General features: G+C 42.9%; 1 protein-coding gene across 2 annotated transcripts in view; it reads right to left on the reverse strand.

Moving 5' to 3' along the window:
- The window catches only part of MED23 (mediator complex subunit 23), a 40,525-nt gene extending 26,376 nt beyond the window's left edge, over positions 1–14,149 (reverse strand). The window contains exons 1-11 of one of the 2 annotated variants that reach the window (XM_080929569.1): positions 14,024–14,149; positions 13,706–13,737; positions 13,456–13,543; positions 12,315–12,439; positions 11,281–11,392; positions 10,334–10,432; positions 8,997–9,098; positions 7,192–7,261; positions 5,665–5,777; positions 3,650–3,745; positions 3,056–3,073 (exon numbers count right to left, since the gene is read on the reverse strand). In XM_080929569.1, the coding sequence (XP_080785695.1) occupies positions 3,056–3,073; positions 3,650–3,745; positions 5,665–5,777; positions 7,192–7,261; positions 8,997–9,098; positions 10,334–10,432; positions 11,281–11,392; positions 12,315–12,439; positions 13,456–13,543; positions 13,706–13,737; positions 14,024–14,071 (903 nt within the window). In that variant the 5' untranslated portion in view covers positions 14,072–14,149. The remainder of the gene's footprint in view (positions 1–3,055; positions 3,074–3,649; positions 3,746–5,664; positions 5,778–7,191; positions 7,262–8,996; positions 9,099–10,333; positions 10,433–11,280; positions 11,393–12,314; positions 12,440–13,455; positions 13,544–13,705; positions 13,738–14,023) is intronic. The other variant, XM_080929570.1, reaches the window with a different exon arrangement.
- Positions 14,150–14,436: the final 287 nt, after the last annotated feature.

Raw genomic sequence — 14,436 nt, forward strand, 5'->3', positions numbered from 1 at the left:
ATGTTTAAAAGGTACTTTAATACTTTTATTATCGCTAGACTAACAAACATTGAACATTTATATTATATCTACGTGTATATTTAGCTTAAACCTGTTTTAACAATGAGAATATCCAATTCAATATATAAAAATACTTTTTCTACATAATAGTCCACTGTGTACTAGACCCTACTTTACCCTCAACTGCACTGTGGCCCACTTCCTTCCCACCCGGTCAACTGTACATGGTAGTGCTCTTCTGTGCCCACGCAGACCCACTGCTAAGTGGCATGGGACACTTCTGAAATAACAGCTCACTTCTGCATTAAACATCTCACAAATTTACTTACAAGGGGTTCATTCTGATAGTAATTTAAATGGGTTTTAATACTGACTTCAGAACAAGTTGGAGAAGTAGGTCTCTGTCCATTCTATTAATCCCCTACTTTAAGCAAGGAGGCTGTCGTCAGAACTGGACCCTATGCCAGTGCTGGCTCCCAGTCACTGCAGAGATGGCAGCTAGAGCTCCACACAGCATAGCAAGCTCAGGAAGTACACGTGACTTATAAAGCTTGTATTCATAGGAAAACACTAGAAACTATATCAACACAGAGCACCACATCTCTCTTGTTCACTGCTGCTCGAGGTCAACACTCTACCCTTGCTGTGGCTACAGAACTGGGCTAACTACGACCTATCTGTGACCAGTGGCTACAGAACTGGGCTAACTACACTCTATCTGTGACCAGCTTTAGGGTTAAGCACAGCCAATTCCTACTGGAAAATGTAATATGGACAGGTCATGAAGTCTTCAAGCTTTAATTATTGCACTATTAAGAGAAAGGACAAGAAAGTACAGCACAGGGTATACAGATCTGTAATGATATAAGACGATTTTGTTCGTTTTATTCATATGGATTTATACTGCTGGTTCTCCTTTTACAGCCTACTTTCCACATGTAAAATAATATACCAAGGCACGCCAGCATATTATCTTGCATCTGTAGATCCCCTCACTTCAGAATTGCCTAAGACAACAATTACTGATGAATTGTGAATTTTTGACAATGTTTACACTACGGTGGGACCAATACTAATAATGTCCTGTCAGCATTTCCATTATAAACTTTATTTTTTATGGATTTATGTCTTAGTCATAAACTTTTTATAGGTTGAAACTTGTAATTAAAATGATCCAATCATAAAAACTCTTTTTTAATTATTTTGTCAATTTCTATTTTGAGGACAGTTGCCCCCTTCCCCCAAGGAAGAGGGGAGCCATGGGTGGGTAGTTAAGGCTATCTGGGGAGGAGGGGAGCCATGGGTGGGTAGTTAAGGCTATCTGGGGAGGAGGGGAGCCATAGGTGTGTGGCTAAGGCTATCTGGGGAGGAGGGAAGCCATGGGTGGGTAGTTAAGGTTATCTGGGGAGGAGGGGAGCCATGGGTGGGTAGTTAAGGCTATCTGGGGAGGAGGGAAGCCATGGGTGGGTAGTTAAGGCTATCTGGGGAGGAGGGGAGCCATGGGTGGGTAGTTAAGGCTATCTGGGGAGGAGGGGAGCCATGGGTGTGTGGCTAAGGTTATCTGGGGAGGAGGGGAGCCATGGGTGTGTGGCTAAGGTTATCTGGGGAGGAGGGGAGCCATGGGTGTGTGGCTAAGGCTATCTGGGGAGGAGGGGAGCCATGGGTGTGTGGCTAAGGCTATCTGGGGAGGAGGGGAGCCATGGGTGTGTGGCTAAGGCTATCTGGGGAGGAGGGGAGCCATGGGTGTATGGCTAAGGTTATCTGGGGAGGAGGGAAGCCATGGGTGTGTGGCTAAGGCTATCTGGGGGATGTACTTGCAGCTCAAATGACAGTTAGCCACCAAATTATAAAAAGGATGAGCTGAGAGTGGCGTGATGCTTATTCAAACTTCATCTTCAGACAAAGTGTGAAGCATTCTTGCAGTTAGCTAGTACTTACCTCTAACTCAAGTGAAAGCGGGTCAGAGTTAATGTGACAGGTTACGGAGGTAACTGTCAGGTACTTTGGTGGTCAGGGAGTTTCAGTTTCCCTTTACAAAGGCTCTTCCAAACAAGAAAACTTGGTAATTTTTTTAGAAGGAAAAAATAACTGAAAATAATAAAGAGGTATTGCTACTGCGGTAAGTTTGGCATGCAGTTTCAACACTGAGCAAGTTTTATGGCCAAGCCGTATGTCCGTAAAAATAGGGCTTTATCAATGGAAGCACTGGCACAACCTTCACTATGGTATTGCAAACAGCAACGCTACCTTAGAGCCTAGAAAGAGCATCTTCTTAAGATCAAAAGGCTGCTCCATTTAATGTGCTGGGCTCAGAAACGTAGCAAAGATTAACAAAGATCACCTGGGGCCACAGTGTCGCTCACTCTCAGAGGTGCGGAGCCCGAGCGGACCTGGGCCGCACCCGAGGAGCCCGCTTTAGGAGCAAAGACTGACAAAGACGGGTGTTTGTCAAGAGATGTGGGGTCACCTAAGAGTGTGACATTTCTTAGTCAATCCCCACGGTTCCAAAAAGCCTTCCCTGTTTAGAGCTTACCACTCTGACTTTTGAAGGCAGTGTATCTATGAAAATGCTCTATTTTTCATTCCTTTTTGAAATTGTTTTGGTTTTTAAGACAAATCAGCACAAGTATTTTTGTTGTTGTTATTTGTTTTTGTTAATAGCCTGGAAAGATATGAGGCTACCACCAATTTTTCCAACTCTGAAAATTCTACCGGGGCTAGCTTCGGCCCTAAAATGAAGACGGTAAAATGGAGTTGGGGGAAAAATGATAAAAAACTGACAGGTTTACTGAGTGCCAAGTGTTGTCTCTTTTTTAAAAAACAACCAAGAAACCAAAAAAATATATTTGTATGTATTTAAAAAAAACACAAAAAAACAAAAACCATCCACCAAAAAGAACTCTCACATCCCAAGAAGGTTTTCAGTGGCCTTGGTCTCAGCATGGTCCCGCCAATTTCAAGCCCCGACCATACACGTACTGTCTAAATGAATCAGCGGCTACAAAGCGGCCAGCGTATCGTTAGTCACAATACAACAGTAAGGTTGTGAACATACCTGAGCAATGTTCAAGGTCTAGAGCATTGGAGGATGGGCAGGACAAGACAGGACAGAACAAAAATAAAGGAAGAAAAAAAGAAAAGACAAAACGGTGACTATGAGGCCAGCCTCAAGGAACCCCAGTCAGCACAAACCCGCCCACGTCAACCACCAACACACCAAAAAGAAAAAAAGAAAAAAATTTTAAAAAAAAAGAAAGAAAAAAAAAAAAAAAGAGAGAGAGAGAGAGAAAGAAATAGAAAAAGTCAGCAAGGCGGCCACTCTGAGGATATCAGGGTTATAAAAATACACCCAAACAACAACAACAAAAGGTCAAAAATATGGTTAAGTCATGTGTAGGTTTCTCTGGCAAAGGGGAACTTGAAACTGGCCTTATAGGATAAAAGCAATGCAAAACAAACCAATTTTTAAAATACCTACGTTTAAATTTAAACATTCTTAATGCAATATATAAACCATAGAACACGCTGTCGAGTAACCTGTATACTGAAAAGGTCATCAAAGAGTTTTTAACTGTTTTTCTCGGTGAGCTACAGAAAGGAAAGAGCACAGCGCACATACAGACTCATGGCTTCCAGCACAGCACAGTACCTGCTTATTTAACCCTAGCATATTGCAGACCATGTCCCTGGAGTAAGGCTGCTCCAATACATATCTCAACAAAGCAGTCTGCGGTTCAAACAGGTCCTTGAAAGGAAATAGAAGAGAAATTACTGCTTCAAGATTAACAAAGGTGATTCAAATGACTCCGAATTAAGAGGAGAGTCTCCTCCTGCACGTTTTACCATAGTAGGCAAAATCTAGTAGGAAAAAGGACACTACAGGTTAGGGCCCTCTGTGGCTTTCTCATTTCAAACCACGGTGAAAACCTTCTGCAAGGCCTTTTGAAGATGACAAGTCAAGACGACACTTGAATCTGATCTTTTCATTTCCCCTCTTCTGAAAACAAAACATTTAGTTTCCTTTAGAGACTCTACTTAAAATGTCGATTTTATAATTGTCCGTTTAGATAGGCTTTTGTCCTTGGCCATGTTTCTTAGACATGGGGCATCCTTACTTCCTCTTTGTGTAAAACTGGCAATTTTCCAAACGTTTCTATGTAACTGAACACAATTTCTTATAATTAAACCTAGTTTGCAGAACTACCACTATAAAGAAACATCCAAATTTAGAACGTTTCTCTGAGTTTACAGCTATTTCTTGTACTCCCGAAATATGAGCCGCCAGGCCCCGTGTCTCTGCCAGAGCGGCCTTGCTAACTAGACACACAGCTCAGGAAAGCAGGGCACGCCCACGCCATCTTAGTGACCTGAGCGACAGCTTACTGCCGCGTGCTGCCGGAACCACCACTTGGACAGTCACTGCAGTTACTTCAGGCACTATTTGTATAATGACCACTTGACAGCCAGTTTTTAGAGATCTCTTAGGTGGAGTTCCAAAAGAAACAGGCTCAAGGGAGAGCAATTTAAACTGATTTTGTGTATGCCCATGTGTGGTTTGTGAGATAAAGTTTCTCTGTGTAACCCTGGCTACCCTGGACTCACTTTGTAGACAAGGCTGGCCTCAAACTCACAGAGGTCTGCCTGCCTCTGCATCCTCAGTGCTGGGATTAAAGGCCTGTGCCACCATACCTGGCTTTAAACTGATTTTAAAAATATGATTTAAAAAACTGTAGTAGTGGGTTGGAGAGATGGCTCAGTGGTTAAGAGCACTGGCTGCTCTTCCAGAGGTCCTGAGTTCAACTCCCAGCAACCACATGGTGGCTCACAACCATCTGTAATGGGATCTGATGCCTTCTTCTGGTGTGTCTGAAAACAGTTACAGTGTACTCACATACATGAAAGATAAATACATAAAAACACACCGTCTTTAGTTACATTTGTCATAAACATGACTGTAAGGAGAAGAATCTTCTGCTGAGATGACTATGGCTTCAAATATTCTCTTCAAGGTAGTCGCTCTTTCCAAACATGCCAAGGATAAAGGCAGACAGAACATTTGCCTAGACAAGAACGCTGCTCAGAGTTTCTGTATCTAAGTTCTTTCCCGGAGGTGAACCACTGAGGCAACCCGCATCCACAGAGTATATTGGGGAAGTGGACTGACGTAAGCTGGGGTGGTGGCACAGCTGCCATCCCAGCACTGAACAGCAAAGGCAAAGGGGCCACTGCCAGCTCGAGGCTGCCTATGGAGTCCAGCTCAGCCAAGGTGACACGGCAAGACCCCAGCAAAAGAAACTGAGGCCAAAGACAAAACCAAAGCACACACCATGAAGTACAAGCCAGGCTGGAGAGGCGGCTCAGGCTGCTCTTCCAGAGGTCCTGAGTTCAATCCCCAGCAACCACATGGCAGCTCAGAGCCATCTATAATGGGATCTGATGCTCTCTTCTGGCACACAGTTACACATGCAGATAGAGCACTCACTCAGAAAATAAATAAATCTTAAGGAAAAAAATATTTTAAAAATATATAAAATAAGCCATGAGCTACCTTTCTTGAAAATATTTACTTTTCTACACTATTAAGAAGCAATCTGGCATTGAACACTTGACAAGGCAAGATAGATACACTTAGATGGCCAAACCTACTGTGGAAGTAAAACACACCTTATCATATGGCAACAGGCCTTTCAGGGGAAAGCGGAGAGTCGCAGGGTCCAGTTTCCATGAGTTACAGATGGCTCCCGAGTTGTTCACAACTGGCAGAAGACTGCAACGGCCTGCGTGCGGCACAAATATTTCCATGTAAACACGGCCAAGGCAAGAGCAGGTCCTGCGTCCCTTCTCAGGATCTAATAAATATGCATGCTGAGCCAGGCTCTAGTTTAAACTGCCTGCAACAGTGTCATCAGGACACTAAAGTGGGACAATTTCTATTGCATACATTTCTTCCAGATGGCTGCATAATCACTTAGTACCAGGCTTCCAAATGCTCAGCACAGTGAGGTCCAGGGGTCGAACCTATCGGCTATCCCTTCTGCAAAGCTGTGCTGGTGCAGTTATCTTTGCAGTCTGGCTGCAAAGCTGCTACAGACCGAAAATAACACGCAGCTTCCAACGGTTATGAGACGGACCTGCACAAACAGTCTGAGATCTCTTCTCTGTATTAATGGGTGATTTTGTTAGTTTGTGTGTTGTTTTTCAGGATGTAGCACAGGCCTGACTGTCTAAGCAGTAACATCTCTTAGACATCCCACAGATACCCAAGCTTCAGAAATAAACTCAACATTATCTTCATTTCTATATTTCATTTAATGAAATTAATATTCAATCAGTTACAAAACCTAGAGAGCTTGAAATTTATTTAGCTTCTTTTTATATTCCAGTGTCAAAAGCAGCATAGACTCATGAGAAATGCTCAGTATCTGATCATTTTTAATGAGCCTGTATTCCCACACAGCTACGAGACTGCCATAATCTCTACAATGATCTGGAAGATACATGGGCACCGCAAGGATCACCAAATGACTGCAGCAAGCATAAGGAAGCAGACACTGAGGAGACCGTGCGTGGGCTGCGGCCTGCACTACAGTGGACTCAACAGTCTGGAACTCTCATTACAATGGCTGCAGAGAAACCTTGCTGACTTCTCCAGAGCTCTAGAGTTTACGAAGCATTTCCAGGGGCCAGGAAAAGAGCTCAGGTGGGAGAACCTTCAGCAGGCATGCAGCCCTGGGCTTTCTTCCCACAAAAACACTGACTGTGGCAGGGCAGCACATGTTTGCAATCCTTGCATTGAGACTTGGAAAGAGGAAAATCAGATGTTCGAGATCACCCTTGCCAACATAATTTCAGGACAGCCTGGGTTATATGGACCTTGTCTTTAAAAGCCCAAATGAAAATACAATAAAAGGTGTGCCTAGATAATTAAAATATACAAAATAAAATAAAAAGTGTCTCTAGTCAGAAGAAACCCCACTGCTGGAATGGTCTTATGTTTAAGTTGTCCCGTCTAAGATTTCTGACTTCGCCTTATGCAAACCTCCTAAAATAAACATTATTATTAGTTTCCTACAATGTTACAAAGTGGAACCACACCTAAGGGGTCGTCCTTCAGCTACATCCAGCAGATCCCTTGTCGCTAAAGATGCAGGGATTATCTAATACACTAAGGGCAACTTAGATGTATCTTACCACAAATGGAGTTTATCCTTGCTGTGGGCCTGAAGGTATCCACAAAGTCTGATACCAAGTTTCCTAGTAACTAAAGGAAAAAGAAAATAAATATATGAGCAACATTATCCTGAATCTCTGTGCATCACCATGGAAATTCAGATAACACACAAGAATTAGTGCAAAGCCTGGCACAGATAATCACTTAAAGACTAGTGTGCCCTTTCTTTTCCTTCCAAAACCTCGTTACTCCACATGTCCCCAAGTTGAGCCAAGTCACACCACACACACACACACACACACACACACACACACACACACACACACACATCCTTACCTAGTCAATGAAACCGTAGTTTTTAAGCACATAAAAACTGTCTCAATGGGCTAATACACAAAACAAATATATTATGCTAAAAAGTAAATTTCCTGGGTGAGTGATATGGTTCAGGGGGAAAGCAGCTTGGCACCAAGCCTGAGGCATCAGTATGATCCCTGGGTCACAAAGGCAGAAGAGAAAACTGACTTCCGCAAGTCGGCTTCTGACCTCTAGCCACATGCACGGTCCAGTCTGCCCCTACCCCACAAAAACATTAAGTGTAGTAAAGTTCGCCATGCCTAAGGATACCTAACCATGTGAAAATGTGCACGCCAGGATTCTTCCTTTGGACCCTCCCACTCTCGGGAGTTCGCCTATGTTCGCTCTAATACAGGGGCCAGGGAGATGAAAAGGCCCAGCAGGTGAAACACTTGCTGTGTAAGCCTGATGACACAATACTGAGTGTGACACAGGACATGAGGTCACAATACTGAGTGTGACACAGGAGATGAGGACACAATACTGAGTGTGACACAGGACATGATGACACAATACTGAGTGTGACACAGGAGATGAGGACACAATACTGAGTGTGACACAGGAGATGAGGACACAATACTGAGTGTGACACAGGAGATGAGGTCACAATACTGAGTGTGACACAGGAGATGATGACACAATACTGAGTGTGACACAGGAGATGAGGATACAATACTGAGTGTGACACACAATACTGAGTGTGACACATGAGATGAGGACACAATACTGAGTGTGACACACAATACTGAGTGTGACACAGGAGATGAGGACACAATACTGAGTGTGACACAGGAGATGAGGTCACAATACTGAGTGTGACACACAATACTGAGTGTGACACAGGAGATGATGACACAATACTGAGTGTGACACAGGAGATGAGGACACAATACTGAGTGTGACACAGGAGATGAGGACACAATACAACTCCACATTCACGCTGCGGCACATGCACATATATACATATATACATATATATATATATATTCACGATAGTTAGCTAGTTTTATGGCACCCTGACACAGGCTAGAGTCAGGAGAGGAGGGAACCCTAACTGAGAAAACGCCTCCACAGGATTCGACTATAGGTGAGGCTGCAAGGCATTTTCTCCATTAGTGATGCAAAAGGGAGGGTCCAACCCATGGTGGGTGAGGCCATTCCAGGACTGGATCCTGGGTCTGTACAAAAGCAGGCCGACTAATCCATGAGAGGAAGCAGCGAGCAGCCCCCTCCATGGTCTCTGCAGCAGCTCCCGCCTCCAGGTTCCCACCCTGCTTGAGTTCCTAACTTGATTTCCTTTGATAGAACACAATGATATGGTCATGATGTTTATTTCACGTCAACAGAAACCCTAAGATAGGAAGACAAGACACATAGACAGACAGACACACAGGACGTGTACATACAAGCAATAAAATTACACAACATTTTGATAGAAATCTAACATTTTATAAAATGTAAAATTTACCCAGTGTGGAAGTTTTCCCTCGGGATATAGTTTTCTGATCTCTGTGACTGCAAAGTAGGCTGGTAACAGACAGGCATTTCGTTCCAAGATATAAGCTATAACCTAAAATAAACAAAAAGCATCATTCTTGACTAGCCTCACACACACAAAACCTTTAAAATACTGTTACAGCAACACAAAAAACTATTTACAAATGCGTAAATAGGGCTGGGGCAATGGCTCTGCTGGTGAAATACTTGTATCTGTGTGGGAGCCCTCAAAATGCTGATTAAAAAAGACTTGCTCCTGGTAGTCAGGAGGAATAAATTCAAGAGGTCTGCTATACATCATGACTGCAGTTAATCATAACATACTATAAACTTGAAATGTCTATGCAGACCTTAAATGTATGTAAGGAGATGTTCTGAGACTCCAGTGTTTGGGAGGTGGAGACAGGAGAATCTGCAGTTCAGGCCTATCCTCACCTAAACTGCAAATCAGCTCAGAGCCAGCTGGGGTTACATGATATCCTACCTCGAAAAACAAAAGACTATGAGGTAAAATACGCTTGACTGCTTGACTTAACCATTCCACAAGGTATATGTACATGTGTGCACACAGTCTTTAAGAAAAGCAGAATTATTATTTTAAAATATAATATTAACACAGGAATCCACTTAGAGAATTATAAAAATGAAGGATATTAACAGAGCGCATTTTTGGTAGTAATACCTTAAAATGCTTTAGTCATAGCTTTAAGATGGTAACAGAAAGAAAGAGTAACTACTACAGTATTAATAGTTTAAAAGGATAAATGTGGCCACTGTATATCTTATAATAATTTAAAATACTTTAGTCTCTACAGGCCTTTGATAACTATCTAATATAAATTAAATTTTTAAAACTTCCTCTTGCAATCCAGGAGCAATGAGACAAGAGCATCTTTGAAAGCAAAAAATGACTTGGGCCGGATGTAGCTCAGCAGCAGATCAAATGATCCAAAGAAGAACTGATTTTTATTTCAGTAGAAGGAGCTAAATATTCTACTACAATTGCAAGTGTGTGTACTGTGTGAGTTATGTGCACGTACATGTGTGCAAGTGTGTGTACTGTGTGAGTTATGTGCACGTACATGTGTGCAAGTGTGTGTACTGTGTGAGTTATGTGCACGTACATGTGTGCAGTTGTCCCTGCCTAGGTGTGTGCATGCAGAAACCTGGCTTCTTTACTGAACTCTTTTTCTCTTGTTTAGCAGCAAGTGCTCTTCCCTGCTGAGCCATCTCCCCAGCTCCAGCCATGTGTGTTTGAGAAACTCCAAAGCAAGCCGAGATGCGGGCGGCCTGCTCACAGTCCCTTACCTCTCTCGCTGCCAGAAGCTGCTGGACAACAGCAGAGCTCACCGTATTCGGGATTGTCAAGATTTTCTCCAAAATCACTTTTAGAAGGTCTCGAACACCCTGATAAGTATAAAGATAACGTGAGTGAAACCAAACGTTAAGTGCAAAGTCTCTATGTGAGACAGAACAGCCAGGTTTCAGGAGTGTACACTGCTTCCAGGTCACACTTAGAGTTTTCCCAATCAGCACTAACCCTAACCTATGGTAGGACAAGATTCCACATAAACAATGAAAATCACAGTAAAATAGAACTTTCTACTCTGCCAGTCTTTGGTTGTAAAAACAGTGAAGGGTTCCTACTCTCACAAAGGCTAAGCAAGCACAGCTCTGAGTCGTGCAGAGATGTGTGTAACACTCTGGGGATCTGGGGGACAATATTCCGTTTGAGTAAAGAGACAATAATCTGAGAAGTCTGCCGTGACTAATGTAGGGTCACTGTGATTTAGCGGTCACTATCTACATGTCAGCACTGGATCATGCCAGATGGAAGAACATGCACACAGGAAGCACAGGCTGAACCTTAAAGTACCAGGAGACACTGCACTGCTGCTGTGTCTGCTCAGCTGCAGATCCTCAAGGCATCCAGTAAGGAAGGACATGATTCTAAAGGGACCAACATAGACGCCTGTTCTTCATTCACAGGACAATGAAAGAACTGTGACATCAAAAATGGACTCTGCCTTGTGACTTCCATTTCATCATAAAAATACATTATTCTTGTTTATGTTTTAAAATGTTGGGAGGAAAAATAAAGTAAGTCAACCGAATAATCTTAAATCCCTTCAGCACATATGCAAAAGAGTCAAGTTATGAATACTCTCTGCTTATTTCTCATGTGAAGACTCACATCCAGTTTTTAAAACAATTGTGTCAGAAAGCAGTCACTTTTTATAATTAGGAAACAATACCTTGTAATCCACTCCTCCAATGATTTTCCGAACCAGCTTAAATGTTAAGGCCCAAAGCTGTGTTCTTTCCCATTCAAGAGTGTCAGAGTTTATCAAAGATTCACAAACCATCCTGGGTGAGAAGGGGAGGGAAGAGCATTCGGTTACAAGAACTAGTCCTAAAGATTCTCTAATGGCGATGGTCAGAATATGCTTAGTATCATAAATGTCATGGCAAACATGCTTTCTAAATCTACCCTGTTAAAGTGTTCCGGGTATATGCAACACTTCCTAATTTTTACTTAGAAGAAAGTTCAAACATTAAGTAAAACTAAATGATATTTGCTAAAAAACACACTCTCATAAACTTTTGGTTAAGTGTTTATCGTCTTCCAGACGCCTGCATCACATTTCCATATGCTCTGCTGAAGCACTGAAGCATGGCACAGCACCCTGAGAGTTACAGGGTGGGCTGTGTGGTCTGGGCAAGGGCAGGCTACCGCAGGCTGCAAGCCTACTTCTTGACTTTTGTCTTTTGCAAACTTTTGAACTCTACCAGGCTGTGAGAAAGCCAAGTCCCAGTAGGCAGCCCTGTACTCACCAGATGAAAGCCCCAGTACAGGTTCCAGTAGGCAACTGAGTGTAGAAAGCTGTTTAAGGGTGTCAGCCTTGCCATGCTGACTATGGTTAGGAGGCACTGTGAGTTTAAGGACATCAGCCTTTACCACACTGACTATGGAAACAAACACAGAGCTGGAGACAACCCACAGTCCACAGTTCATAATGCTCTTGCAGAAGTCCTGAGTGCAGTTCCCAGAGCCATGTCAGGTAGCTCATACCATCTGCCAAGCCCAGCTCCACAGGGTCTAACACCCTCTCCTGGTCTCCTCAGGCACACCTACATACACGGCAATCACGAACAAAAAACCCTGCTTCATAAGCCAACTCACTGAGCTCCAAGCCCCCTCACCCCTTGTCTCAGTACAACAACCTCAAAGCAATTGTGCAACTTCAGAAGGAAAGGTCTTTCCACTGTTCATCCCACCCTCACATACCTGGGTGGAAGGAGACCGGTCTCAACTGCCATTGCTAAGCAGTCATAGAGAAAAGAAATTCTTTTGGGGCTGTGTTGGCCATGAATAAATTTAACAATCCACTGGACACACTGCTCATGAGACTCCTAAAAATTAGAAAACACTTTTATTTTGGGCCTGCAGTTTCAATTTCTAACTAACACTTTCAACACTAACAGTACTGAAAGTCTATCAATACTGTAAATGAAACATTTCACTGTGAACATCTGTAAAGGAAAATAATTTCTAAAAGAGCAAGATTAAAAAAAAGTCAGATTCAAATGTGGGCAGAGGAATAATATAACCTGTAAACCCAACACTTGAAGAGATGGGGCATATATAAGACCACCTTGGACTGCATATACATTTCTACATCAGTCTGAGTTATATCTAGCAGAAACCTTGTCCCCAAACAAATAAAACATGTGTTATATTAATTTTGAAACATTACAATTATATCAATTAAACTTCCACCATGAGACCTCCAAAGTAGTTGTAAGATTATATTAACAAATTCATGGCCAAGTGAACACTCATTTATTTGTATCTTTCTCTCAATATATAAACATCTTGCAAGGTCACACTGTAAATCACTAAATGCTTAGGGATTACATTAGCGATTACATGTCCCTCTTGAAGCTCAGCAGGCACGGCACTTGCTGTGTTGAACTGTGTTGAATTTAATTCCCAGGACACACACACACACACATACCAAAAAAAAAAAAAAGCACAACAAATATTTAAAAAATTAAAAATGCATAAATATGCTTAATATTGAAAGAAATCTAAAGTAACATTTTACCAAGATAAAATTTCTCAGTGCTTAATACACAAGGATAGGAAATTATTACTATTCTATTGTATGCTTTTAAGGAATTATATTGGTTGCTGGTATTGAGACTGTAAACTAGATAACTCTTATAAGAAATAATCAGGTAATTTCCACAAGAATATAAGTTGCTGGGGTGGTTATGAATGCCTATATCCCAGTACTGATGAGGTAGGGAAAGGAAGGTCATGAGTTCATAGCCGATCTACACTACATATCAAGCCCAGGCAAATCAGGGTTACACAGAAGGCGTCAAAAGTCATTAACTGGATGTTAATGCATGAAATGTCTCACCTGAGAAAGCCCATTCCAAAACTGCCGGAAGGCTGCCAAACAGCTAATTAGTTTTGTTTTTTCATCCTCGGGGGTATCCATGAACATGCTGAGAAATACAAATCACATTATTTGCTACTAGTTCTAAAAGTACACAACCTGTTAAGGTAGGTATTTTTTTACCTCCCCAAAACCAACTTAAGTGAAATCTAACAAAGATCAATCTACAAACAAACAAAACACCACAAAAATCTACCTGCCACACACTCACCCTGGAAAAGCCTCTTCTATAATTTCTGTTTTCTGCAAATCAAACGAACAAAAAATGGTAAACGATCTGAATACTAAAAGCGGGTGGGAGTGGGAGATGTCCCCTAGAGAAATATTGTCGGGCAATATGGGGCAAGACACTTTTATCGGAGGACCGCGGTGGGAACTAACAACATTTCCTTGGATCTGTCATCAGCCCGGGGACCGCCACGCCAGTTCAGCGCCGATGTCAACATAGGAGGCGGGAAAGAAGCTGGCCCAGAGCCTGGACCCGCAGCCTGCCCCTCCGGGAGCATGGCTTACGGACAGTAGCACTCACCACCACCTCCTCGAAAATGCTCTGCAGTTGCGTCTCCATCGGTACCATCTAGCCTGGCCTTCCGGGGTACTTGGCAACCAGCGGGTGAACCCCTTGGTCTAGGAAGAATGGAGCGGAGGGGCGGAGCCACCAACAGGAAGCTGCCACTCTTTACTTCCTTTAGTGACTGGCAAATGCGCCCGCCCGGTGCTCATCCGTTACTAGCCCCACCGAAATCTGTATCCCTGCTTAATGGTTCCACCTGCAGAGGTGGCCCGCATGCTGACAGAGCTGCTTGATCCCAGCCTGGCACATTGCCTTGGACAGCAAGGCCACCACCTCCTGGCCGCAGCTGGAATTGCGTCTTGTTTGGAGTTCACTTGTAGCCCAGAAGCACAAGGGCTGTAGCCAAAACCAAGTGGGTGACTGTCAAG

The sequence above is a fragment of the Micromys minutus genome, assembly GCF_963924665.1.
Source record: "Micromys minutus genome assembly, chromosome: 15".
Lineage (NCBI taxonomy): Eukaryota > Metazoa > Chordata > Mammalia > Rodentia > Muridae > Micromys > Micromys minutus.